The sequence below is a fragment of the Carlito syrichta genome, unplaced genomic scaffold (assembly GCF_000164805.1).
Source record: "Carlito syrichta isolate Samal-C Ts95f unplaced genomic scaffold, Tarsius_syrichta-2.0.1 Scaffold306879, whole genome shotgun sequence".
NCBI lineage: Eukaryota > Metazoa > Chordata > Mammalia > Primates > Tarsiidae > Carlito > Carlito syrichta.
In genome coordinates, this window is record NW_007250975.1 from 164,033 (window position 1) to 191,162 (window position 27,130).

At 40.5% G+C, this 27,130-nt stretch overlaps 1 protein-coding gene across 1 annotated transcript in view; it reads right to left on the reverse strand.

The window, feature by feature from the left end:
• Positions 1–13,192: 13,192 nt before the first annotated feature.
• The window catches only part of LANCL1 (LanC like 1), a 31,485-nt gene continuing 17,547 nt past the window's right edge, over positions 13,193–27,130 (reverse strand). Inside the window, exons 3-9 of the mRNA XM_008063503.2 lie at positions 26,613–26,820; positions 20,589–20,721; positions 19,912–20,058; positions 17,463–17,645; positions 15,525–15,701; positions 14,248–14,320; positions 13,193–13,662 (exon numbers count right to left, since the gene is read on the reverse strand). Coding sequence (XP_008061694.2) covers positions 13,586–13,662; positions 14,248–14,320; positions 15,525–15,701; positions 17,463–17,645; positions 19,912–20,058; positions 20,589–20,721; positions 26,613–26,820 — 998 coding nt within the window. The 3' untranslated portion in view covers positions 13,193–13,585. The remainder of the gene's footprint in view (positions 13,663–14,247; positions 14,321–15,524; positions 15,702–17,462; positions 17,646–19,911; positions 20,059–20,588; positions 20,722–26,612; positions 26,821–27,130) is intronic.

Here is a 27,130-nt window from a genome sequence, read left to right on the forward strand (position 1 = left end):
GATTTTGTCTCCTTATCAGTCTTGGTAGGGTATATATTTATTGGAATTTACTTATTTTTTCTTATTATCCCACTTGTTGTATAATTGTTCATAGTGATCTCTTATCCTCTTAATTTCATGACATCAGTTGTAATATTTCTTTTTTTTACACTTTTTTAAAGGTGTGGGGTGCAATTCAGGGTTAGGTATACAAATATTCATTATGCAGGTACCCTTGTTGACGAGGCGTGTTCCCCTCTCCCGGTAGATTACCACTACCACCAGTCCTACTTCTCCACCCCCACCCCCAGGCAGTTTCCTGCTACTGTCAATCCTTTTCTTATAGTATTGTGATAATTGTTCAAGGTCCACTTATGAGTGAGAACATGTGATACTCAGTTCTTTGTTTCTGTGATGCATCATTCAGCATTATAGACTCTAAGTTCATCCAGGTTGCTGTGAAGTTCATGATTTTGTCCTTCTTTATGGCTGCATAATATTCCATAGTGTATATATACCACTTTTTAAAAATCCAGTCCTCTTTTGATGGGCAGCATGGTTGGTTCCATGTTCTTGCTACTGTGAACAATGCTGCGATAAACATACGTGTGCAGGTATCTTTTTCATAGAGTGATTTTAGTTCTTCCAGGTATATTCCCAGTAGGGAGATTGTGGGGTCATATGGAAGGTCGATTTTTAGATCTTTTAGGAATTGTCACACTGTTTTCCACAGACACTGTACTAGTTTACACTTCCATATATCTTTTACTTATGAATTTACTTACTGAGTTTTCTCTTTTTTTTTTTAGTTTACCTAGTTAAAAATTTGTCAATTTTGTTGATCTTTCTAAAACTAAATTCAACTTTGTTGATTTTTCTATTGTTTTCCTATTCTCTATTTTATTTCTGCTCTAATCTTAATTTTTTTTTCTCCTTCTCTGGGTTTAATTTATTCTTCTTTTTCTAGTTCCTTGAAGTGTAAAGTTAGATTTTTTTTTATTTGAGATTTTTCTTCTTTCTTAATGTAGGTGCTTATCACTACACAGCTTCCTCTTAGTACTGCTTTTCATGCACACCATAAGTTTTATTAGGTTGCACTTTTATTTTTGTATGATCTCAGTCTTTTTAAGTGTGTTAAGACTTGTCTTGTCACATAATATGTGATCTGTTCTGGAAAATGAACCCTGTGCCCTTGAGAAGAATGTGTATTCTGTTGTCTTGTGGAATGTTCTGTATGTCTATAAGGTCCATTGATCTATAGCATTGTTTAAGTCTTCTGTTCTCTTATTGATATTCTGTCTAGATGTTCTCTCCTTTGTTGAAAGTAAGGTATTAAAATCTCCACTATTATTGTGGTGCTGTCTATTTCTCCTTTTAGTTCTGCCAGTGTTGCTTCATATATCTGAGTGCTTTGATGTTGGGTGCAGGCATATCTATTACTTATATTCCTGGCAAATTGACACTTTGTTTTCATTACAAGATCTATTTTTTCTCTTTTGACAGTTTTTTTCTTACAGTCTATTTGGTCTGATATATGTATGGCCACTCCTACTCTCTTTTGGTTACTCTTTGCATAACATATCTTTTTCTGCTTCTTCACTTTCAACCTGTGCACATCCTTAAATCTAAAATGAATCTCTCATGGACAGCATACAGGTGGATCTAACTTCTTGTTGTTGCTGTTTGTTTTTGTTTTTGATGGGCTTGGTTCACTCTATTTTTTTGTACGAAAACCTATGTTGTTGCCACCGGTGGAGTCCCTGCACGGAGACTCTGGTGTGGGTCTTGAAACGATGGTCGGTGAATTCCTGATAGGGAGGCTTGGCCAATACAATCTCTTTCCAGAGGTCAGGGGTCAAGCAGCTATAGGTCCAGAGACAGCTTCAAAGGTGGCCTTGGCGAAGTTGCCCAGGGTGTCAGGGCAGTCCCTGGCCGAGGTGTGGCAGTCATCGATGCCAGCCATCAGCTTCTTGGACACGGGGGCCAAGATGATGCCAGTGTCCCCGGGGGGCAGGGATAAGGCACACCAGCACGGGGCCACAGCAGCTGGTCACCTTGCAAGGGACGGTGTGAGGCTTGTCGATCTGGGTCCCCCAGTAGCCTCTTCGCACAGGGACGATGGACAGCTTGGCCAGGATGCTGGGCCCTCGGAGGGCAGTGGCTACTTCCTTGGAGCACTTAACACCCAGACCCACGTGGCCCTGGTGGTCCCCGATGGCAACACACGTCTTGAACCTGGTTCTGCTTCTGCACGGGCGTGATCTTCCAAACCTCATCCTTCAGAGGCGCGTCGAGGAAGAAGTCGATGATCACAGACCGCTTGATGGACAGGGAGAAGAGGAAGCTTTCTTCCAGCGACTGGGTCTTCATGTCCTTGACCAGGCGGCCCAGCTTGGGGACGGGCATCCACTCCTGGTCCTCGGCCTTGCCTCCGCGAGCTCTGTGGCCTGGTCCCCAACCTCGACCCCGGCTGCTACCTTGGCTTCCCATTCCCGGGGCCCAGGGCCTCCCAGCCCGCCCGCTGCACCAGCTTCATCAGCCATTTGGTGTTTTCTTGGCAAAGAAGTGGATCTTATTTTTTAAATCCATGAAGCTACTCTATGTCTCTTGATTGTAGAGTTAAATTCATGTATATGTGATTATTGAAAGAGAAAAACTCACTCTTGCCATTTTGTTAATTGTCTTCTGTCTGCCTTCAACCTTCTGGACCCTCTTTTGCTGTTTCAATGAGTTTTTGTAGTGACATGCATTAATTCCCTTCTCATTAAAAAATCTCCTATAGGTATTTTCTTTGTGGTTATCATGGGGCTTAAAGTATCTCATCGTTACAAAAACATATTTTAAGCTGATCATTTAATTTCAGCCTCATACAAGTACTCTAGCCTTTTACTTTTTACCCTTCAACACTTTGCTATTGTCTCAAAATATTTTTATATTATATATCAATGAACATATTTTTAAATGTATGGTCTGTTATACTTTTGTCTTTTAACTTCTTGTTCTAGAAAACCATTTTTGCCGTTATAGCAGAATATCTAAAACTGATCATTTATGATCATCAGAAATGTCTTGGCTCACAGTTCTGGAGATTGGAACCAATTTTGACGGTTTGGCACCTGGTAGGGGTCTTCTTGTGGCATCACCCCATGATGGAAAGGCAAGAAAGAGCAAAAGAAGGGCATGGTCGCCACTTACAGTGTTTCACCAATCCCACCCTCCTCCTTTCTGAGTCTCCGATGTCCATTGTACCATTCTATATGCCTTTGTGGACCCATCGCTTAGCTCTCACTTATAAGTGAGAACATGTGGTATTTGGTGTTCTGCTCCTGAGTTACTTCACTTAGGATAAGGGCATCCAGTTCCATTCAAGTTGCTGCAAAAAAGACATTATTCATTCTTTTTTTTTAAAAGACGAATCCATGGTGTGTGTGTGTGTGTGTGCGTGTGTGTGTGTGTGTGTGTGTGCGTGTGTGTGTGTGTAAAAAGTGTATATAACATTTTCTTTATCTATTCATTGGTTGATAGAAACTTAGGTTGATTCCATATCTTTGCAATTGTAAATTTTCAGTGCTTTGATTATGTAAACTTAGGTTGATTCCATATCTTTGCAATTGTAAATTTTCAGTGCTTTGATTTCACTTTCTTCTGGCCTACAAGGTATTATAAGCTGAGAAATCTCTTTATGGTCAATGGAGGCTCCCTTGTTCATGACAAGTCACTTTTCTCTGGCTGCTTTCAAAATTTTCTCTTTCTCTTTGACTTTTGACAATTTGCTTACAGTTGTTTGTGATTATTCAACTTATGATTTTTTTTGACTTTATGATGGCACAGAAGTGATACACATTCAGTGGAAACTATACTTTGTGTATGCATACAACCGTTCTGTTTTTCACTTTCAGTGTGGTATTTAATAAATTATGAGATATTCAACCCCTTATTATAACATAGGCTTTGTGTTTGATTTTGCCCAACTATAGGCTCATGTAAATGTTCTGAGCATGTTTAGGGTAGGCTAACCTAAGCTATGATGTTCAGTAGGACAGGTATATTCAATGCATTCTTGACTTACAATATATTTAACTTACGACAGGCTTATTAGGATAAACCCCATGGTAAGTTGAGGAGCATCTGCGAATGTGTCTCAATTAGATTTCCTTAGGATCTTCTTAGTTGGAGTTCACTGGGCTTCTTGAATCTGGATGTCTACTTCCTTCCTCAGACTTGGGAAGTTTTCAGCCATTATCTTTAAATAAACTTTCTACTCCATCTTCTCTCTTATCCTTCTGAAACTCCCATAGTACATAATTTGATCCACTCGATGGTGCCCAGCAAGTTCCTTAGACTTTCTTTTTCTTTTTTGTTGTTCCTTTGACTAAATAACATTTTTTTTTTTTTTTTTGAGTTGGAGTCTCACTCGGTCTCCCAGACTGGAGTGCAGTGGCCGCTCCCGGCCACTGCAGCCTCGACCTGCTGGGCTCTGGCGATCCTTCCGCCTCAGCCTTCCAAGTAGCCGGAATTATAGGCATGCGCCACCATGCCCGGCTGATTTTTTTATTTATTGTAGAGATGAGGTCTCGCTGCTCAGGCGGGTCTCGAACCCGCAGGCTCAGGCAGTCCACTCACCTCAGCCTCCCAAAGGCGCGGGATTACAGGCTGAGCCACCGAGCCCGGCTCGACTAAATAACTTTAAATGACCTTTGAGTTCGCTGATTACTTCTTCTACTTGACAAGTCTACTGTTGAATCTTTCTAGTAATTTTTTCTATTCAGTTGTGGTATTCTTTAGCTCCAAAATCTGTTTTATATTTTCTATTTCTTTGTTGACATTCTCATTTTTAATGCATTTTGTTGTCAATTATTTTGAATTACTTGTCAGGTAATTCATATTATTTTAAATATTCTTGCTTGGCAGTTTTTTTTCTTTTGTCACTTTAATTATTATTATTTTTAAAAATTTAATTTAACTTAAAAAATTGTCAATAGCTTTAGGGGTCTGGATATTTCTTTTGTTTTTTTAATTTGGGCCATATTTTTTTGATTCATGTGACCTAAAACTTTGTGTTGAGATTCATGTATTTGAAAAAACAGTCACTTCTTCCATTGTTTACACACTGGGCTTCATGAACAATAACATCACCAATAAACCCGGCTAGATATTTTGGAAACATCTGAAACCTTTTTTGGGAGGGTGAGAGGGATACACTTTCTCTGAGGCTGTGCATATAATTCCTCCCTTAGGGGTGTGTTTTTTTGTTTGTTTTTGTTGTTTTTAAGGCACTTGTAATCTGTTGTTCCCTCAGGTGTCTGTCTGCAGGACTGCAAGTTCTTTGGGTTTATAATAGCAATCTGCCCCTCACATGTTCTCAGTGGTCACCAGGCATCCAGAATATCCTGGCTCCCTGCCAGCACCCTGTATCGGAAGAGCTAGACACCAGCCACTTGGGTAGTTCCTCAAAAAGCCTGAATGCTAGACTCATGCCCCGTTCTCTTTGTACCTGAGGGCCAAGTCACAACTGGGGTGTTCTCTCACAATGCTGAGCTGTGCTGGTGTGGGTGAAATGAAATTGCTCTTATCTATTTCAGAGCAGACGTCCTTGGCTTTGTGCTTGCCTAGGGTACCTCGACTCTGGAATTCGCATAAAGGTATTCTAGTTCTTATATTGTTAAATCAGTTTTTCTGTGAGGGAACACAAGCTGGAACCTCCTATTTCACCATCTTGCAAAGGTAAATTCCCAGCATCTCATTAACTGGGCAGGTGAGAACTTGTGAGATATCATACAAAAACATGCTGGGCATCCACTATTAAAAGTGGCAGAAAATACATTGATATATGTCACCCTAACTTGGATTAATTCAAGTATAAAACACCCAGACAATATGCATATATGGACAGGAGTATAGGGTTATTTATGATTACATTTATTTGTACCAGGCTTCCAGTTTACAAGTTGATGAAATACTTTTCCTATTTCTCATTGAGTTTTCAAACTTCCTGGATCAGACTTGCTACTAAGCACTGAAGTGTTCCTGGATAAATGACCTCTGAGCACTATAGACCCACATTGCTTCATGAAATTTTGTTATAGGAATCATGACAAATGGCAGATGATAGCAAATAAAGACAAATGACACTGCTAGTTTACATTACTCATAACATGCTAAGAAAAAGTTTTGGAAAGAGGAATGTGATTGATCTGCTTTTGTGTTTCCTATCTTTAAAGATTTGGTTGGCTGATCTTGGCTCCTTATGAGTTCTAAAGGAGGGGCAGAGAGATCTAATTTTTTCCATATGAGTCTTGATGATTCTAGATGACGTGAATTAACTCTACTATAGATATCTTTCCTATGAGTTTAAGGTGACCAAAAGCTTATGACTCTTGTGACTGAAAAAATTCCAAATTATTGGCAATTTTCCTATTCAAATAACATACACATTATTTGTTCCCATTTATTTTCTTTCACTGCTGAAATCACCAGTACAGATTATCAGCCACCTCAAGACCATACGCTCTGCCTTGACATTATATAAAATTGTGTCACATCAGAAATCAGATCCCCAGCATTCCAGTTCTTTCATGCTCTTGCTACCACTGCATGTGACTCTTCTGATTTCAATGTACATCAGTCAATTCTTACAAAGCATCAGACAACTCCTTTCACTTTCTCTCTACTTTGTTGGGATTCATGATGTCATCTAATCCCACGGTGCTCAAAATAGGCTCTGTGGCCACCATGAGCGTTATCTGGTAGGTAATTTGTAAGAAATGCAGAATCTTGGGTCATACCTGACCTTCATTTTGGAATAAATTTAACAAGATCCCCAAGTAACTTATATGCACATTGATGGTTGAGAAGCCCTGACTTCAAGGCTTCTTTAACACGTTTCCTTGACTCTCACACACTTCTCCCTTTCCCTTTCATTACTTCCTACGAGCCAATGCTGGTGTGGTTCTATAGGACACTGAAACAGTTTACATTCATAATCACATCTAAAGAGTCTTTCGCAAGCAGGTATCAACACATCTTTCTAATCTTAAGTAGATGTTGTAATCTTAAGTAGATGTTGCATATTCTAGCAACACGATATATTTTTCTTCAAGTTAATTGCTATGTAGGTCATGAAAATACTGATGACACAGCAGGATCAATGAACTATTTCTTCTAAAAATTTGCATTTTAATAGAGGATGTCTGAAGAAAATGGACTTAACCTAAACTATTACTATTATCTTTTTGGTTAGAAAATATCATTTATTTAGAAAGTAAATTAGAGAGAGAGAGAGAGAGAGAGAGAGAGAGAGAAGAGAGAAGAGAGAAGAGAGAAGAGAGAAGAGAGAAGAGAGGAGATTCACGAGATTCACCTCCCCAAGAGGGGAGAGGGGACCAAAGCCAGGAAACATGGCAACAGCCATAGCTCAAAGAGCACATAGCCACACCATGGCTTAGCAAGACAAAGGCTGCAATGGCCTGGCAATGACCAACGTAAATTACTTATTTATTTATTTTAAAGATGTAGGATTCAATTCAGGGTTAGGCATACAAATGGTCATCGTACAGGTAAAGTTTGGGCCTCACTTTTGTCCCCACGTCACCGGGTTTGAGGTCAGGTACGCTTATGGATGTTAAATTATGAATAAAGGTGATGCTGGGAGTTTTTAAGAAGTTGTCCATCAGAATGGAAGTAATTTGGGAGTGGCAAGGGACTTTTTGTCTACAAATTTCCCTCTCCCTTGCTCATCACCAGGGTGATTCAAATGAAAGAAGACGGGGTGTTTCTGGGCTGAGTGAGTAGCTTTTGTCTTCTCCTTGCAAGAAAAACTCCAGTATCTCTAAATATAAACAGAAACTGCTGGCCACATGAGACCCAACGTCTGTGAAATTTATGGAACAAGGGAAAGAGTAGTTGGAGGGGTAACAGGAGTATGGTATTAGAATGTATGTCCTTGCAATTGCTTGTCTAGTCAACCGTCTTCTTCACCAGACTGAGTTGTCAGACCAGGGATCTCTAGCTAATGAACACAGGGTGCCCAGCCAGGTTCCTTGCACACAAACATAACACATGCTTACTGAATTTTAGGGATATGTGGTTTTAAGGCATTCATCACGGTGGGATTCATAACATGGCATGTCCATAGCACATAAATTGGCAGTGCCAGCAGTTCAGATTATGTCAGCAAGAGGGTGCATTTTCATTTTGGAATGCTGAATCCTGAGAAAACAACCAACATTAGCCATCAAAGTTCATAGGGAGCCACATCGGTATTTTGGGGGCACAAATGCCTTCCTTCATATCCCAACTCCATCAGGGAAATTAGGCAAGTGTGACAGTACTTCATCAAGAGTTATGCCTTTCCCCTCATAATGACTGAGTACCTCACAAACGCTTTCTCTAACACTTATTTGTCGAGTAATAGAAAACATTCATCACAGATTTAATGTCACCATGGTTGTAATTTGCACGGGGATGAAAAGTTAACATCATGTAGAAATGTGAAATTAAACTGGTTGACTACGAGCAGTGGTCCCGCTAAGATCCATTTCTCAATCCTCATCATTTCACCTCCTGGCTTATTGTTTGCTGCTTCCTCCCATTACTCACAAAATTGCCAAAGAAGTCCCTGCAGACGCACTAGCACAGGATTTCTGGAAATGGTGTTTGGACAGTCTACATAATGGGACCAATAAAGCCAATACGTTTACCACGATTAAAACAAACAAAAAACCTGTGTTCTCTTGCTTTGTTAATTCACGCACAGCTTTAGAAGGAAGACTGTGAGTGTGGATGGGAAACAGAATGAGAATGCTCATTTTCAGGGGACTGACTTGCAGGTTGTTCTGTTTAAGTGATGCTTATAAAAATAGAGAATACATGAGAACTTTAATGATGCATCCACACTGGGAAACGATCTTGTGAAAGAGAAATGGCATAAAAATTAGTACTCTCTTCTATTCCGAGAGTAGGAAGAGAAGGAGAAAGGCAAAGGTCATTCACTCTTAATGCAAAACTAGGAAAAAACAAATCAAACGATTGTAGGTAAGTTTTGAGAGACAAATGACTTCGTTTCCTTTGTTCACAAGATTACAACCATGGTGTAATTGTGCTTGTCGTGATTTTTCTTCTGGTAGGAAGGTGAGTCAGAGAGTGGTAAACTAGACAGCAGTGCTAGCCGGCCTTACCAACAGAAATTAGTCTTAGGGAGAGCCAGTGGGACGTCTTCAAGCTCCATTCTGGAGGCTGTGTGACCTCTGCCAGGCACTGTGCTCTCCATGACGACTTGTTGCCTACATCTAAGAACTTGCTATCACTGTATGTCCCTTTACTTCATTTAATCAAGGTAAATAAAAAGAACTGCACATCTCCTCAGTACTGTAACTCATTCAATTAATTGACTAGGGGCGTGAAGGACATTTTAATCATATGTACCAGGTGACAAAATGTAATTTCGAGATGAAATAAGTATTTTCTAATTAGGTACATCGCGTTTGTGCTGAGTGACACTAACTAGCAGTGTCATGAAAAGTAGTGGCACAAAGTCATCCCAAGTGACTGAGCAGAACTCTTTGCAATTGCTACATATAAATTTTGTAATTATGCCTCCTTTAATCTTCTCTAGTCAAAGTTCCTTTCTGAACAGGTCAGCAGGGAAATCAATTGCTAGAATTAGGTCTTGAGTTATGAACCTCAGTGTAGATTCTCACATGTATGAAATGGTTAATACACTGTTCTGCTTGAAGCCTAGTAGATTCCTTCTAACTCCATAATGATCAGACTTAAAAATACTCTCCTCTTATAAATCTCTATTTTCAGACAGTAGTGCAAATCTTGTTTGACTCAGCAATGAAGAAAAAGTCAGGAACAAACCTTAGAAAATGAGTGTAAAGAGAAAAAAATCCATCATTTATCACTGAAGGAAAATATTTCTCAAGTTTGGAAAGAAAAAGACAAAAGCACATGACAATATATAGTCCCAATAAAATTTTATTGCGAACCAGTAAGTCAAATCCTTTACAGAACATAGAAATACATATGATCCCAGTCCTCCCCATTTAATGACAGTATAACATTGGGGTAGGTTCTCTGAATATCCCAAAGAGCGTGCTTTATATCTATGAGAGAAATAGTCCTTCTACAGCTCAGCAGTACAGACAATACAGAAATGGGTGCTCTGCCTTTTTTAGGGGAAGCAGAAATGGAATTAGAATTCAGTAGGAGTAAGAAAAAGACTATAAGCCAGGTTCGGTGGCTCAGCCTGTAATCCCACGCTTTGGGAGGCTGAGGTGAGTGCATTGCCTGAGCCTGCGGGTTCAAGACCCACCTGGGCAACTTGGCGAGATCTCATCTCTACGATAAATAAAAAAATCAGCTGGGCATGGTAGCGCGTGCCTGTAATTCTGGCTACTCAGAAGGCTGAGGTGGAAGGATTGCTGGAGCCCACCAGGTCGAGTCTGCGGTGGCTGGGAGCAGCACTGCACTCCAGTCTGGGCGACAGAGTGAGACTCCAACTCAAAAAAAAAAAAGAAAAAGACTATAGATGAGTTTCAGTAGCCAAAGGAGCAGCAAATAATCGCTCTTGACATTTTGTACTTCAAAATTAGCTAGTAACAGGCAGGGTATCACATCAGACACAAATTAACCTGAGCACACAGAAGTAGTGTATGTCTTCCAAAATCAGTTATTTAGGGAAGTGTTAATAAGGAGAGAAAATGACCTTAGATCCACTTTTACCTCAAACTCCACTTACCATGAAGGCTTTTGATGCCCAATACTTGGAACTGACACTAAAGATGAAAGGGAGCAAACGAATCAGGATGAAAGACCCACAACTCGAAGGAGACCAGAGTCCACCAGGATTGATGGAAACAGCCACAGGAAGAGTAACATTGTTTACATGATGAAAAATTAACTACTTCCAATTCACATTACCACACAAACAGAAACATATGACAAGATAAACAAACACGCTTGGCAAGTTTTAAAGGGTCTATTATCTAGTCTTGCATGGTGATAAGGAATGCTACTGAGTTTTCCAGGAAGCAACTTTCGGGAAGGTTTTTTTAACCATGAAGAAAAATATCTGAGCAAAACATGTCGCAGAAATAGAACTGAAACAACGATGCCCCTTCCTCTTAAAACTAAGAAAGTGGATGCAAAGTTCCCTTCCATCACTACCATATTATTAGGGATTGCCTGTTTTTTGTAGGCTGTGTCCCAGCTTAAAATCTTCTCAAAACTTTCTTAGCTCTTACACATAATAAAACAAACGCGCACAAACATAAAGTCCAGTTTACTAACAGTTTTGAAAAGCTAAACAAACAAACTTGAATTATGTTTGTGTTGATGAATTTGCTAATAGATGACAGGAGCTAAACTGTTAATCCAAATATTAACAAGAATCTTAGTCAAAATGTTCTCCCTGCCTTGACATCTCCCGGTGGTTAAATTAATGAAAACGCTTGGGGAAGCACTGTGATCAATTCTCCTCTGGCCTCTAGCTAAAAGTTCAGGCACATATAATAAGACATTTAAGTAAACTAAATGAGGTTTTTTTTTGTTGTTGTTGTTGTTGTTTGAGTTGGAGTCTCGTCCATCACCCAGGCTGGAGGGCAGTGGCATGCTCACAGCCACGCCAGCGTCTACTGGCTGGGTTCTGGTAATCCCTCTACCTCAGCCTTCCAAGCAGCCAGAACTACAAGTGTGAGCTACAACACCCAGTTAGTTTTGTGATTTACTGTAGAGACCAGGTCTTGCCTAGTTTCCCAGGCTGGTCTCAAACCTGTGGGCACAGGCAATCCTCCCACCTAAACCTCTCAAAGTGCTGGGATTACAGGCTTGAGCCACCACGCTGGCCAACTAAATAAGCTTTATTCTTTGAAGTTGGACGTGCAGTCAAAGGCCAATGAGCTTTGCTGTTGCACTCCTATTACTTCTTACTGTAAATGCTGATGTCACTGATTGGAAACTGCTACAAGAAAGGCCCAGCTTGCCCACAGCTTAGCAGCGGCACTGTACACATCTGAGAAGCACAAGGAAGTCCCGACTTACACAAGTCACAGGAGTACACTATCTTAGAAGCTGAGCAGTGGGCTGCTTTTTAGATCCTACTGGCCTTTAAAAGGTCAGACAATTTCCAATAATATTAGCTATTTTTGGAGCTAAATAGAAAATAACAGGGGACTGCTACCCGCAGGACCCAGCATACACTCAGTGAGGACTGGACTCAAAGTTTCAATAAAAATGGCATGTTTCTGTGACCAAGAGAACTGTAAAATAGGCACATTTAAATTCTTAGACAGTGTTTTTTTTTTTTTAAAGCTTCAAATTTTCCAAAATCTCATAAAGAGGCAAATAGGCCTGGGAAAGGCAGCAGTGGAAGAAGGAGGAAGAGGAGCTAAGAGTCAAAGCATTTATCCAGGATCTGCAGCACTAAGGAGTCTTCGTCTACCATAGAACACCCGATTCTGTGGTCTGAGAAACGGAAATTGTTAAGCCTAGGACATGCAGAAATCCATTTGCTCTAAGCGGGAATTCTGGACAACACCTCCTAAACAAACAGCATTTCTAGCAAAAGTTTAGTGTTCTTGTTCAAGTTATTGGTTACATAGTATTCCCCCTTCCTATCCCCTTTTTTAAACAGAAGTAGAATGCTGTACTATTAAGGAAAATATCTTATGGCTTATACCAGTCAGAACTAAAGCATAGATATTGCAAAAAACACAAATCAAAGTTCAGGAGGTCAGTCAATCAGAGTGGACTAGAGTCCTTTTTTGAACATATTTACACACAGAAAATTAGCTTCTGATCTTACATGAAGACTGACAAACAAGCGTATTTAAATAGACAGTTCCAAAACAAACTATATTAGAGAAAACAATAAACTGTTATTATTAGCTTATCTTGAACTAGCCTTCAATTCAGAATATTCATAATGGCTATCATGTTTTAGAAGTTTTTGGATTAAACTGTTGGCTTTGCAAGCTTGAATGCCTTCATGACAAAAACAGGCAAATCTGAAAGTATGTTTACCTCTCGTCCAAATAGGCAACATGAATTTTAAAAAATAGTATTTACATCCTTAGTCCAGTTTGCAACTCTTGACATTTTTCTCCCAGCAGCATGCAGTTGTATTTTTGTTCCTTTCATATTCAGTCACCTAGAGAAAAGCAAGTCATAAAACTGCCTGCTCACTTGTTGGAGGAAAAATACTCAAGAGATGTCCAACAATAGTCATGTATTTATTTTTATCTATAGCTTTCCTAAACTTTTTAGCACGGTAACAGATGGTTCTATTTATAAACTTAAACAAAAATACAACTTCCTCCAAGTTCTCAAATATACATATTTGACCTCAAAATACTGTACATATTATCACTCACCCTCCCTTTAGGAAGAAAGTAAAATTCAAGTTAAAAGACTTCCTTGGAAAAAGTAAAACATAAAAGTAGATGTTTAAAAAAAGGAACCGAACTGAACATAAACTCTGAAAATAATAACAAAGTCAAGCACACAGTTTTGACTCAAGTTTCCTTGAAAAGCAACAGAAGCACTTAGCCAGGTTTGAATATACAGAAAAGGTCATGCGGTGACTAGCAGGAGATAGGCTTTCCTTTTACAGCTCAAACGCAGGGAACCTAGCTTTTGTGGGGACTAGCAGGTCAGCCAGGAAATATATTGTTCCAGCCATTCCTGAAGAAAAAGAGAGAGAGGCAGAAGTTAACACACCAAATGACTCCATTTTTTGGCATCATCAACAGTACAATGCTAATGGCACTGATGAAGCAGGGATCCGTCTATACTGATACACATGCAACACTAGTGATCAGCAGTGAGGCACTTAGCCTTTACATCCAGGTGGAAGATAGGAGCCAGAACGGAGCCAGACAAGTTCTAGTTACAGTCTTGCCATTTCCGCATGTGACCTCACCATGGCCCTGTGGACCCTTATCCGTCTGAGCCTCGGTCTCCTCTCTGTGACATGAGGGTAGCAGGGCCTGGATGCTGCTGCTGGACGACTCATGACGGCATCTGCAAAACGCCCAGCACGTGCCTGGCTCCATCAGTGGGAGTCACCAGTATGACCGCTATTAGGTCTGGGGTGGTACATGTGCTAAATGATTTTTAACACTGATTTGTCACATTAGGAAATAAAGTAATGGAAGAAATGACCATAAAATTAATTTTTTGATAAAACTCAAATCCAAATACCCTTATTACCAAGCAGAAAAGCAGATGTCAATATTATCAGGCAAGTCAGTAACGAGTAAGAAATACCTTCAAAAAGGGAGAACGGGGTGTCCGGTGTTCTGCATCCATGTTCTCCATACTCCAAACACCATTCAGCAAACTGAAAATGAGACCAAGTTATATGACTATGGTGATTTCTTCCAGAGACTACCAAAAGTTAAGAGGTTGTCCCTGTGGATTACTATGAAAAGTCAAAAATGACCTTCACGTCAGAGCAAGGGGATTAATGCAGAGAAACGGAAGGTCTGAAAGAGACTACGCAGCATGGGAGGAATTTCAAGAGCTATCTGAGCCATGTATCTCCAGGCTTATTACAGAAGAAAGGACAGAACGAACATTTGTAAACCTAACCCTGAATGGTACCCCACATATTTAAAATGAAAATGAAAAAAAGAAAAAGGGAAAATGGATGGCAGAGGTGGAATGCGGGAAAGACTATCACTACAAGGAGAAATTCTAGAATAATATCAAAGCATTTTCTCTCTGCGAGACTAGAGTATGAGTTTAAATCCCGCCTTCACTACTTAAAAAAGAAAGGCCGGGCTCAGTGGCTAAGCCTGTAGTCCCAGCACTTTGGGAGGTTGAGGCGAGTGGACTGCCTAAGCAATCTTGTCTCTACAAAAAATCCAGAATTAGCCAGGCGTGGTAGCGTGCGTCTGTAGTTCCAGCTACTTGGAAGGCTGAGGTGGAAGGATGGCCGGAGCCCAGCAGGTCGTCACTGGGGTAGCTGGCCGTGAGTGTGCCACTGCCCTCCAGCCTGGGCGACAGAGTAACACTCCAACTCAAAAAAAAAACCGGGCTCGGTGGCTCAGCCTGTAATCCCACGCCTTTGGGAGCCTGAGGTGAGTGGATTGCCTGAGCCCGAGGGTTCGAGACCCGTCTGGGCAGCAAGGCTTCATCTCTACAATAAATCAAAAAATCAGCTGGGTGTGGTAGCGCATGCCTGTAATTCCGGCTACTTGGAAGGCTGAGGTGGAAGGATCGCCGGAGCCCAGCAGGTCGAGGCTGCGGTGGCCAGGAGCAACCACTGCACTCCAGTCTGGGCAACAGAGTGAGACTCCAACTCAAAAAAAAAAGAAAAAAGAAGAAAGACAAATAATCATCCAGTCTCTTTCTTTTCTTCTTCCATAAATGCTGCTGAGTAGAGCTAATTTAATTGAAAGTGTTTGAAGGTTTTTCTTAAGTAACTGTGTTTGTTATTTATAGACTCATGGTGTTAGGAATAAACGGATCCAATCGAGGAACCAGAGCTTGTTCCACAACCCGGAAGAGGTGCTTTTCTGTGTGGCGTGTCTGACTCCCACCTTGCAGGCCCGGTACAGGAACTTCACATCCTGCGTGAGGTTGTAGAGTGCGAGAAAGGCGTAGGCGTTCCCAGCGGCGCCGTGGCACAGCCCATATCCCTTCTTCAGCAACCCGTACTGCCAGATCACATCGGCACACCGACAGGCATCAGAGAGATACTTTTCCTCTCTGAACACCTGCAGAGTCAAGGACATGAGTTTTATTTGACAGTATACCAGGGAACGTTCTACCAACACTCCTCCCTGAGAGGTAAGGAGGAAAGATGGAGGGAGGGAAGAGGGAGAGAGGTGGCACAGCAAAAAAGCCTAAGGGTGAGGGATTTAGTGACAGACAGATGTGTTGTGCTGGTAGTGACAGTTATTAAAACTGACTAGCTTTGCTTTTCAAAAAAACATAATTGGGTGTGACCTTGCACGGACAGTCTAAGTTTTATATGCATGTATATGTGGGTGTCACTGATGAAGCAACATCATTTAACTTACAACCAGCTGTGATCATTAGTGATTTTCCAAAGATCTCATGCTGTCTTCTTTGGTAACTATCATGCCCTTCACTATTAGGATGTTTCTTTAAACAATGGAGAAAAAACTGTTATTTATTAATATACAAACTGATTATAAAACACTAGACTATGTCAGAAAGATAGAGATAGGCCATTAAAATCTTTTGTGGCCTCCTATACCATAAGCAAAGTCTTGCGAGATAGTCTGGGTAGATGTTTTTAATATCTCATTGCCACCTAAGTATCCTTAAAAGTAGAAAAAGGTAGTTTAAAAAGTTTTTCCATCATATCCAATTTTCAGAAACACAGAATTTGATATATCAAAAGCTTATTTAGTTATGAGATGTCAGTACCTATTCACAGCCTGTAGACTTTGTTGATTTGGCACCCATAATGGTCGCAGATACCTAATTTTACCTCTTTTTTTCCCCTCAATTAAAAACCTTTTCTTCCTGGATTGCTGCTCCAGTACAGCAAGCTTTTTAGTTGTGATATTTGTGTTTTTCTGTGTATATGGTAAAATACACATAAGAAATAGTTAGCAATTTTAACCACTTTTAAGCATATAATTCCGTGATATTAACTGCATTCATAATTGTGTAAATTATCACCACTATCTGCAAGACCTTTTCATCATTCCAGACAGAAACTCTGTGCACATGAGGCAGTAAGTCTCCATTGTCCCTTCTCCACCAGACCCTGGTAACCTCTATTCGACTTTCTGCCTCTATGAATTGGCCTATTTTAGACATCTCATATTTCCCATCACAAAAGTGGAATCATACAGTATTTATCCTTTTGTGCCTGATTATTTCTCTTGACATAATGTTTTCCAGGTTCATCCATGTTGTGATATGTATTACAACTCCATTCATTTTTATGCTTGGGTAATATTCCATTGCTTTATTGATTTATCTGTGGATGGACACTTGAAATATTTGACTATTGTGAATAATGCTGCTTTGAATGTTGGCATACAGAATCTGTTTGAGTTCTTGTTTTCAGTGGTTTTGGGTACATACCTAGAAGTAGACTTGGTGGATCATATGCAGGAACATAAATAAATGTGATTACATGTGTAATATTTTTGGGAAACACCAAACTGTTTTCCACAGTGGTTGTATCATTTTGCACTCCCAAACACATGAGGGTTTTTTCTATTTTTTAATTGAGCTTCTAGGATTCTTAACTTGGCTCTGCCGCCTGTGCTATAACCTTGGCCATTCTGTTTGTTAGTGAAGCAGTCTACCAGTCTGTGAAATGACGTCTGCTTTGAGACAGACTGTGAGATCGAATTACAGTCCATTTAGCAAAGTGATCTTAGGTTCGACAAGAGATTTATTTATTGCTCCTTTAGGGACTATGATAAGATTAGTTTTTAATAATTTTTCTGTTATTTTTTCCTAATTGACTTCTAGGATTGAATACGTCGCACCTTGTAAGCCTGGATGAGCATGTAGACGACCCCAGGGGCGCCGTGGCACCAGTGGACAAGCAGGTCTCGATTATCGTCTATACAGGGAGGGTAATTGCCAGAAGGGAACTTCAGCTGGCACACGTAGTCTACACTGGGCTTGACCAAACCATGTAACTTCATTTGACTCACTTGAAGACTGGGCTGAAAACAACAAAGGGAATTATTAGTTCTGCTGAAGCAAACAGACCTTCCAGGTCTCAGGATATGTTTTAAACCAGAAAAAGAGTATGACCAAAAGGAAATGAAAGTCATTAAGAGGTCTCGATTTCATCCCATATTTTTCACCTACTGGATGCCTTTATTTTAACCTCTGGTGATGTCATTTTAAATTTTTATATAATGGAACAAAGTAAAATCGGGCTATCAGTTAACTCTTGGGGACTTCTGTGTAGATTACTTTTCAATATTTGTTGTTACCTACAAATACCTAAGTAATTTTCCTAAGTCAGTGCTTGAGAGTGTGAGTGTAAGAGAAGCTTCCCAAAGTTTCCATATGCAAAGCATCGTACAGAGCCACAAAGAGATGAAACAGACAAACCAAGCACAACTTCCATTGTTACATTCAGAGAAGTGGTCGGTATTTCCAGCAGAAGAGGACATTAACAAGACAGAGACCTGAGTCTGGAAGCCAGACCGAAGCATGCCTCTAGATCAAGTCTTGCTGCAGAGGACTTGGGACTGTGCTCGAGCTCCTGGCCTCAAGCGATCCTCCTGCCTCAGCCTCCCAAAGTGCTGAAGTTACAGGGTGAGCCACTGTGCCTGGCCTAGGGACTGATCTAGACCCTAGATTATTTTGATACAACAATGTACAGATTTATAGGGCACACTAGCAGACTGTGAATGAGCCACCGTTTTTACACAATTTTTTAGCTTCTCCCTTCGGTCCTGTTCCTAACGCAATGACTGCTCACGTGCTTCAAAAACATCCCAAGTGTTGTTCTGCCAGGCAGGGCATGGAGCATGTGGGGGTGAGGGGTGGGCAGTGGGGTGAGGCACAGGCAGCTGGTGGGACTTGCAGATAATTTCTGCAAGTGTCTCCTCAAACTTGCAAAAATTATCCAACTTGGTCTTAAAATAAAACTGCTTTATTTTATGTTGATATTTAGGTACCTACTAGAATGGACTTTCAGGATTAAAAATTAAGTCATTTCAAATGGATCATAACCTGCAAATGGAAAAATCAATACTAGGGTTTTCAGATTTCTTATCACAGCTAACACAAGGAGGTAGAGTATGTCTCCTCATTATTTGTTTCAATGAAAGTTCAATGGGGATGTCTAGTCAATGACATGTATGATTCTAACTCACCTTGAAACTTCAAAAGACTTTCCCTTCCTGAAAACTTTTAAGAATCTACATCTACTACTGGGAATAGAGAGCTACCGAAGGAATGAACTAAAACAATTTTTAAAAAAATTATAATTGAGAAGTGCAGAATAAATAGAACAGTAGGTTTCTGACTGCCGCGAACAAGGTGTGACATTGCATTCAAAAGCAATAATAACCTTGAGTTTTTCAGCTTTGTTGTCCTTGTTTAGTCATAGGTAGAGGGCAGGTACAACACTGATTTTGTACCACAAGAGCCATTCAACCAGCTGTAGTATGTAAATCCAAGTACTTATGTTGGACATGTTAATGACACACTTTTCTTTATACCACATTATGGTTTTGGGGAAGATGGGGGGAGAGTGTCTTCACTGTCATTAAAAATTCATTTTCTTTGCCATGAGTTTGTATTCACAAGTGCCAATTTCTCTTTAAGGAGAGCTTAATAAGTTCCCCAAAACGGTGCTCTCATGAGAAGTCCTCTTCTGACCTCCCCTCTCAAGTTATGTTTGCAGCAGTAAATTCTATTTGTCTTTAGTCTATTAGACTTTGGTTAATGCGCCCCAATAGTATCAGACCCTAAGAACTGTTGGGCATATTCAGCTATTTTTCAGTAAGTCACACAACCCACTGAAAAGTCTTTTCAGCTTTGCTCTCTAAGTGAGCCGTAGGTAACATGTGCTCATTTGTTTTCTATTGATTTTGTTCTCACTCCTGGAATTTGCTTCAACAGGGTGTGCCTTTTAATTCAAAGCACTAGCTGAAAGAGAAAAGGAGACCAGAAGGCACTTCATACAGAATTAATAGCCAAAAGACTTTCCTCTGCACAAGTGGCTCTTAGGCAAGTATGGGCTCCTCTAAATCAAACGTCATCTCAAAACACAGGGCCTTTATGTCTACACACTTGAACATGCACCTTGGCAATATCACCTTTGACGGTCTAGGTCAAGTAATTACAGGGAAAATAATGCAGTGGTTGACGGAATGATAAAACAGAACTAGAACAGCTGTCTTCTCACCCAGGATAGCACAGAGGTCAGGAAGCATATTTTAAAGTCTCACCTATATAATCACTCCTTACCTGCATCAGGTAATAATAAATTCCTGCCAGGCCATGAGCAGCTCCCACATAATATTCCTGGTACCATTCATACATCAGTGGAGACTTTGCCGTGAAGTTTCTCTTTCTAGCTAGGTTTTCTCCAGAGGTTAAAATTGTTTCACAAATCTACAGGAAGAAAACTGACGGTGAAAACAAGATAATTAGGATAAAAACCTTCCTGGCGGAGGTAAAGAATTGTTTGCTAAGAGGTACCAGGAACACAATGAATTCTTTTTTTGGCCAGGGAAGGACAGAGTTTAATTCTGCATCAGAGAAGTGGGTGTGACCGTATTCTGCCTAAAAGAGGGGGGATATGGAAAGGCCTAGAACTCTCTGCACTGCAGCTTGCAAGAATTCACCTATGAAAGGAAAGCAGAGACTCCTCTAGGCACAAAAGGAGACATCTATCATTGGGAGGTTGACCCTGGCTCTCATCTTCTGAAAAGGCCTCTAAACTCATAAATGGAGCAGGTTGGCCTTCTGACTCTGTGTCCAACGGTACTCTGTGGAAAGGTATTGGCTCTCTGACTTTGCCTGACCTTTAGAAGTCAAAATACCCCTTCCTTCTACTTGGATGTGCTAACTGGAGAGACTAAAACAATAGATGAGGCAGACAGTAAGTAAGCGGGATCCCAAAAGACACAAAAACACGGCACCTGCTGAATGTGACTCTGCGGGATCTTTTCCATTCCAAAGTTCTTATTGACAAAAAGAAGAGCATAGATGTAGCCAATTCGTCCGTACAGCATCTCATTGGCATGGGGATCAATCTTATTCAGGTGAATAAGCCTAAAAATAAAAACACACACCCAAAATAATTAGAAAAGAATCGATTTATACTTAAAAATGGTATGTTAAAAATTACACACACATTATATATATATTTTATGTCTGCAACATATATGTCATCTATATCTACATCTACATCTAGAATAATCAGGGCTTAAAGATTAACTCTCAGTTAAATTTCTTCTGTTCACAATAGAACTGACAAACAAAAAATTCACAGAATGAAAATATACAAAGGCATAGCCGAGGTTATTGGACACTCCCCTGTTCCTTATGGAGGCATGCCCCAGCACGAGAATTTTGACAGCTGGGGTCAGAGGAGCGAGAACTACGGGCTCTTATTGACATTTAGCCTGGAGAAAGGGCCACAACAATACTCAAACGAGCCTCTTTTCCACAGAGTGAAACGCTTGCTGCAGCCCAGTGCCGCCTTCCTCAAATCATGTCCCATCGTGCCGTAGGCCTACTTGAAGTATCTGTACAGCAGGCTCACCTACCTCAGCGACAATACCTGCAAATAGCACAAAGGGATGAGTCTCTGCCTCCCCAGTTCCCGTGGTTAACATCCATGGTTACCCATTTTTGTATATTCCTAGAATTAGCTTATGTACACGCAAACACAAATATACCTATTTATAAACATAATATTCTACAGCTTGCTATTAACAATTCAACTTGACAACCATTCCACATCAATACGTACAGGGTAGCTGCATTCTTTAAAGCAGGTGCATAGAACCCCATTAAATGGACATACTGTAGTTCATTAAGTACCCTACTGGTAGACTCGGTTCAACTTCTCAAAAAAAGCGATTTTCGGTTCTGGTTCAGGTAAGATGAAGTTAAAGACACTCTACACCTCGTCTCTCCCTTGAAGCACAGCCTCGAAAGCTAGACAGATTATACAAAGTGGCTACTTGAGGGCCCTGGAAAGTACACGTAACAGGGAAAATGAGAAAGAGGATTGGAGGAGCCCTGGTCCCAGGCGGGTGGGTTGTTTGATGTCTCTCTATCCTCCCTATCATCTGCCCTAGATGCAGGCACAGTCCTGGGAGTCCCATGGCAGAGCAGGGGAGCCAAAGCCCCACCTTTCTCGCCAGAGGACCAAGAGAGAAGCCCAGGAAACTAGGAATTAGGAGGAGATCACAGAGGAAAGTAAGCTTAGGAAAGTAACCATATATTTGCTAGTCTTCACTTTGAGAATGAATCTTTCTTGTTTCTGGGGGGGGCAGGAAATATGATAGGGAGGAAAAATGTCTTTGTTATTTTAGATGTTTTATCACATGAAATTTTTCTTTTTTTAGTTGGAGTCTTACTCTGTTGCCCAAGCTGGGTTTTAGTGGCACACTCACAGCCACCCCAGCATCGACCTGCTGGGCTCAGGTGATCCTTCTGCCTCAGCTTTCCAAATAGCTGGAACTACAGGTGCGGGCTACCACGCCCGGCTAATTTTTGATTTATTGTAGAGATGAGGTCTCGCCAAGTTGCCCAGGCTGTTCTCAAACCCGTGGGCTCAGACAATCCTCTCGCCTCGGCTTCCCAAAGGTCTAGGATTACAGGCCCAGTCAACACATGTAATAGTTAAAAGGACTTAAAAATATTTATTAAGAAAAATTCTGGGTTTTTTTCTCATACCAGAACAGGTAGCTCAGTAACCTGGGGACCTTAAGGAAAAAGAAAATCTGCTTACTAGATACAAACTTAACTGCTGTAGTAGACAGAATGAATGTCTCAGTTCTGATATAAACCTATTATCAAGTTTTAATATAAATATCCAATTGTATAGAATTTAGACATAAAAAAGCACTTTTTCAAAGAAGATTGAAACAACTATTCAAAAAGGAAATTACTGTTAATCAAGAAAACACTGTTCCATGGAAGTTTTACCCAGAACAATGCTTACTTTAACTCCAATGATGTTCCTGCTGAGACAAATGCTTGAACCACTGTACCAGAAACCGCCATCCCTTAATTTGCCAGTATTATGAGCTACATTCCCGCTAGGTGGCGATATACAATCAGGATTCTAATTATTTTGCAGCCAAACTCATTTGCAATTTGGAACATTCAAAGAAGGTAGCAAATTCCTTTCAAACCCTTTTTTTTTAAAAAAAAGTGTTGCTCAGAGCATCTTATTAAAATAATAGAGTTTACGGTAGTAAAGGAAATATTCCACTTTTTTTCTGGATTTGAATTCAAGTCACTATAATTAATTGGGTCTGATGATTACTAAAGGTAGAACTACAAGGTTTACATGCTGAATTCTCAAGATAAAATGAAGAAATGATACAATATTTAAATCTTAATGGTTATTTTACATGTTTACAGAAACTCTCAAGCCCACATGTACATTGTTACATCTCCATTTATTTGTTTTGCTAAGTTGATATTAATAGCTACTCATCTTTAGAAGAGATAGGTGAGTTACTGAAATGTCACTAAGGGGAAACAAAGACATAAAAACAGGCCAGCTCTGTTCCACTCCTCACGGTATTTCCTCTGGGTGTTATTAGGGAGAGGTTTTGGCCTTGTATTATCAAAAGGTTTGAAACTTTGAAAAAAGAAGTCCTTTACTGACTCATCACACCACAAAGAGAGAGTATATGTCTCTGGACCAGAAAGACAAAGTTTTTCAGCATTCTAAGTACTGGTCCCACAGCACGATATATGTCAGGCTAGCCATCTAATTGGGTTCAGAACTATTTGTGCTGGGCACCAATCTCTGTGTGTGTGTGTGTGTGGGGGGGGGTACGTAAAACAGACACGATGTGCTATATATACCAGACCACAGAAAGAACCAGTGCTATTGCACTGTGCCCCCTTCACTCCCTAGGCCACTTGCAGGACAACTTGAACACATATACACTATTTTTAGAGAATTGTAGATCCTCTCGAGAAAAGTACAAATGTTCTCTCCACATTGAATTTGGGGGTTTTATACACTTCTGGAAACCATACTATTCTCAAGGGCCCAAGGTTAAGAACCTCTACCACAGGGAAACACTGATTTTTTCCGAGTCCCAACTTCTTTGTCTAAGGATTAGACTTCTGATGACCTCAAAGCTCAAAATTATGATCTGGTCTCTAAAACTCAAAATTATGATTTCGAGAGATCTTTACATTAAGAACATGTAGGGAAAGTCAGTAGAACATGCTGCTGGCAGTGGAGCACAGAAGACCAGTGCACAGAGAACGGAGTGTCTGTTAGATCCCAAAGGACAGTCAAAGAAGAAAGAAGCTCTGGTGGAAAGCAGAGCAAGCAGGCAGATATATTAAGGGACTGATGATATCAATGTTGGATTTCTCAAAACTGAGTTGAAAGGATTTACAGATTTTTCCTTTAAAGTAAGATGTGAAAGATGAAACGAGCTCTGTCATTAACAGGTTATCCCTTTTTCTATTTTGCCATGAAATCTAAAACTCTTAATGGTCCAACTGCAGCCACAGACAGTATGTGTTCCTATTATAATAAGTCCCCTATATACGAAACTTCACGTTGCAAACTTTCAAAGATGCGATCATGAGGTCACATATCCAATCACATAAGTCAGTTCACATGTTTGGCATACATTGTCGTGTGCATGCATCCTCTACAAGTGGTTGTGCTTTTGTGCCCTTTACTGTATGGTACTGCACAGAGTACAGGTAGTACAGTCTCCTTATTTTAAGCCCAAGTGTCTGGAAGCAAGTATAAAAGTAGCGGTGATGTAGCTGGTACTGGATGGCTGACTGTGTTAGCTGGGCACCTAGGCCAACCTTGCTGGACTTAGGAATAAGCCGGACTTACAAACCCTCTTGGAACGGAACTCATTTATCTATGGAGGACTTACTGCATAGCCACACTTTATATAGCCTTAACACGCCTATTGGCTGTAAATACTGTTGCGATGTCATACAATTTAAAAAGATGTAAGTAACAAAATCACACTTAGCTCCAAGATACTAACAAAAAAGGAAAGCCTTAGCTTCCTCTTCATAGCTTTTTAATTTTAATAAGCCAATCTTGATACACGGCATTATTTGCCAGTGTTGTTCAGAATAAGCCTTGGGGAGATCGTGAGGAAGGCTTGTGCAGGTGAACGAGGCTGGCACATGCTGCTCCTTGGAAAAGCCATTTCCCTAGGTGTAGAAGATGCTGAGCAGCCAGGAGATGTGTACTTAGCTCTGGTTAACACGTGTTTGAATACAAACCCCACTGTGTTTGAATCCATGAACCCTATTTTCATTGCATGCGTGTGAACATTTCTCACATGGCAAACAATTATCATTTGGATGCACCTATTTTGGGGAAATGCTGATGTTGTGTGTGTGTGTGTGTGTGTGTGTATAATACACATATAATAATAATCCCAATAATATATTATACACATATAATATTGGGATTACTACAATTTACTTTGGTGGTACTTAAGCTAGTGATTCATTGAATGAGAGTATCTTGTGGACCTCTAAAGCAGTCATGCGGCTAATGGCTTTAAGCTGGCTAAGTTAAAAAAAAAAAAAGAGGTGATTTCTGCATTTCAAATTTGGTGAGCATGAAACAGTTTTGTATTGGTTGGTGTTACTCAAGTCAACTGATAGAGAAGAAACACACTAATTAAAATTTGGGGAAATCGCTGTTTTGTTTCATCTGCCGTTTTGGTCAAGCTTATTGACAGGTTTTATTTTAAATGCTTGTCAGCTCTAGAGCAAAACGTTCAGTGTTTTTTCTTCTAAACACACTAAGTTACATGGTTTTTGTTTTTAAGTTGCACTATGTAATTTCTAGCCTCTGATAAATGTATCACAGGCATGTATAAAACATAGTATTTTGAAAATGATCAATTATAACTTACAAATCATTATAGGCAGAGCAAAAGGCTTTTGGCCCACCCATCTTCTCTTTTTGTTACAATTTCCAGTGGAAAAGGCTAGTTACAATAAGAAAGTATCACTGTACAGGCAAAAACTGGGGGAGGAAGGAGAATTTTCCATATGTGTTTGTGTGCATTTACATTAAACAAAGGGGCATGAATGAGTGTTTCTTTAAATACAACACAACCACATCTTTAAAAGTCCAACAGCCTATGGATGAAACATACACCATCACACAGGGTAAGATTAGCCAAAGGAACCTCTGACAAACTAAATCAGCGATGATTACGTCACGCTAAGAGTAATTTATAAGAAAGAACAGTGGGAATAAAGCCCCATGGTCAACTCGGGGGTGGTCACCAGTTAGTGCTGCTGGAGGTGCAACTCTCTGCATGGGAGTGTCAGCACACTCAGTGGAAACCTAACAGGAGACCTGCATGGCAGCCAGATTTCTTGGAATTCTGTGAGAGTACTCAGTAAACAACAATTGTAGTTTACTGGCACAAATGTTTAGTAATTCTCCATCATTCACCATCTTCCAGTGGACTGCTACGACGTATATGAACAATGGAAATGTGGACTTGCATGTCAATGCCAGAAAGGCAGTTTTGATCAGTCCGCAGCCCCCTAGCAGGCTTCTCCCAGCCCACCAGCAAGAAGTGAATCACATGGCATCCTTGAATTACTGATCTTGGAGAGCACCTGGGATCAGTCATAACATGATGAGGCTTTTGATCTCATCGACGATACTGAACTGATGTTTGAGCCGGAACAGGACAGCGACGAATATCTTGCGATAAAACAGGGATTATCAAAAAGTAAAAATTAAACAATTAAAAAATAATTTTAAAAAAGGGATTATCGTGGTGGCTCCTGAGTCACAATAGAGGAAAAATACGAGACTGGATCAGCTGACGACAGCAACACTTACCTGCTGAGAGAAAAGAAACTCGCTCACCCCTGTTCCTTTGCAAACGAATGCAGAGGAAATGCTTCATGATGCCCAGACAACAACCCTCACAAAGCAACTTGATTACCGGGTGACGCAGTCCTCCACCTGCTTCTCCTTGTTCATCCTGTGATACAGCACCGCGGCCACTGCCAGGGGCCCCGCATCCCCGCAAAGGAAGGTGATGGCACGCTTGGTCAAACAGCTCAGACTTTGCTTAGCGTAGCCGTGTGCCATCTGGAGGTAGGCAGGGTCTCCAAACACGTCATAGAGATGCAAGTAAAGCACAGCAATGCCTGAAACACAGGGGAAGAAAACAAAGACAAGATGAAGCAAGGAGTTATTTTTGGCACGCTGCCTACTCAGCAGTGTTGCCTGTTCACAAGCTGTGGCAAATACGTAAATCATCTGAACGTTTGGGGGGCTTTTGTTCCAGACTCAGCTCTACTACTAAGTGGCGTGAAGAACCAGGCACAGGTCAATCACTTCCTTGTCCTCAGTTTCCACATCATTACAACTCTATTAAATAATAGCTCTAAGACTCTGGCCAATAAAAAGACACACTATCTATTATTAATTCTTCTTGCACTCTGGCTATTGTGTTCA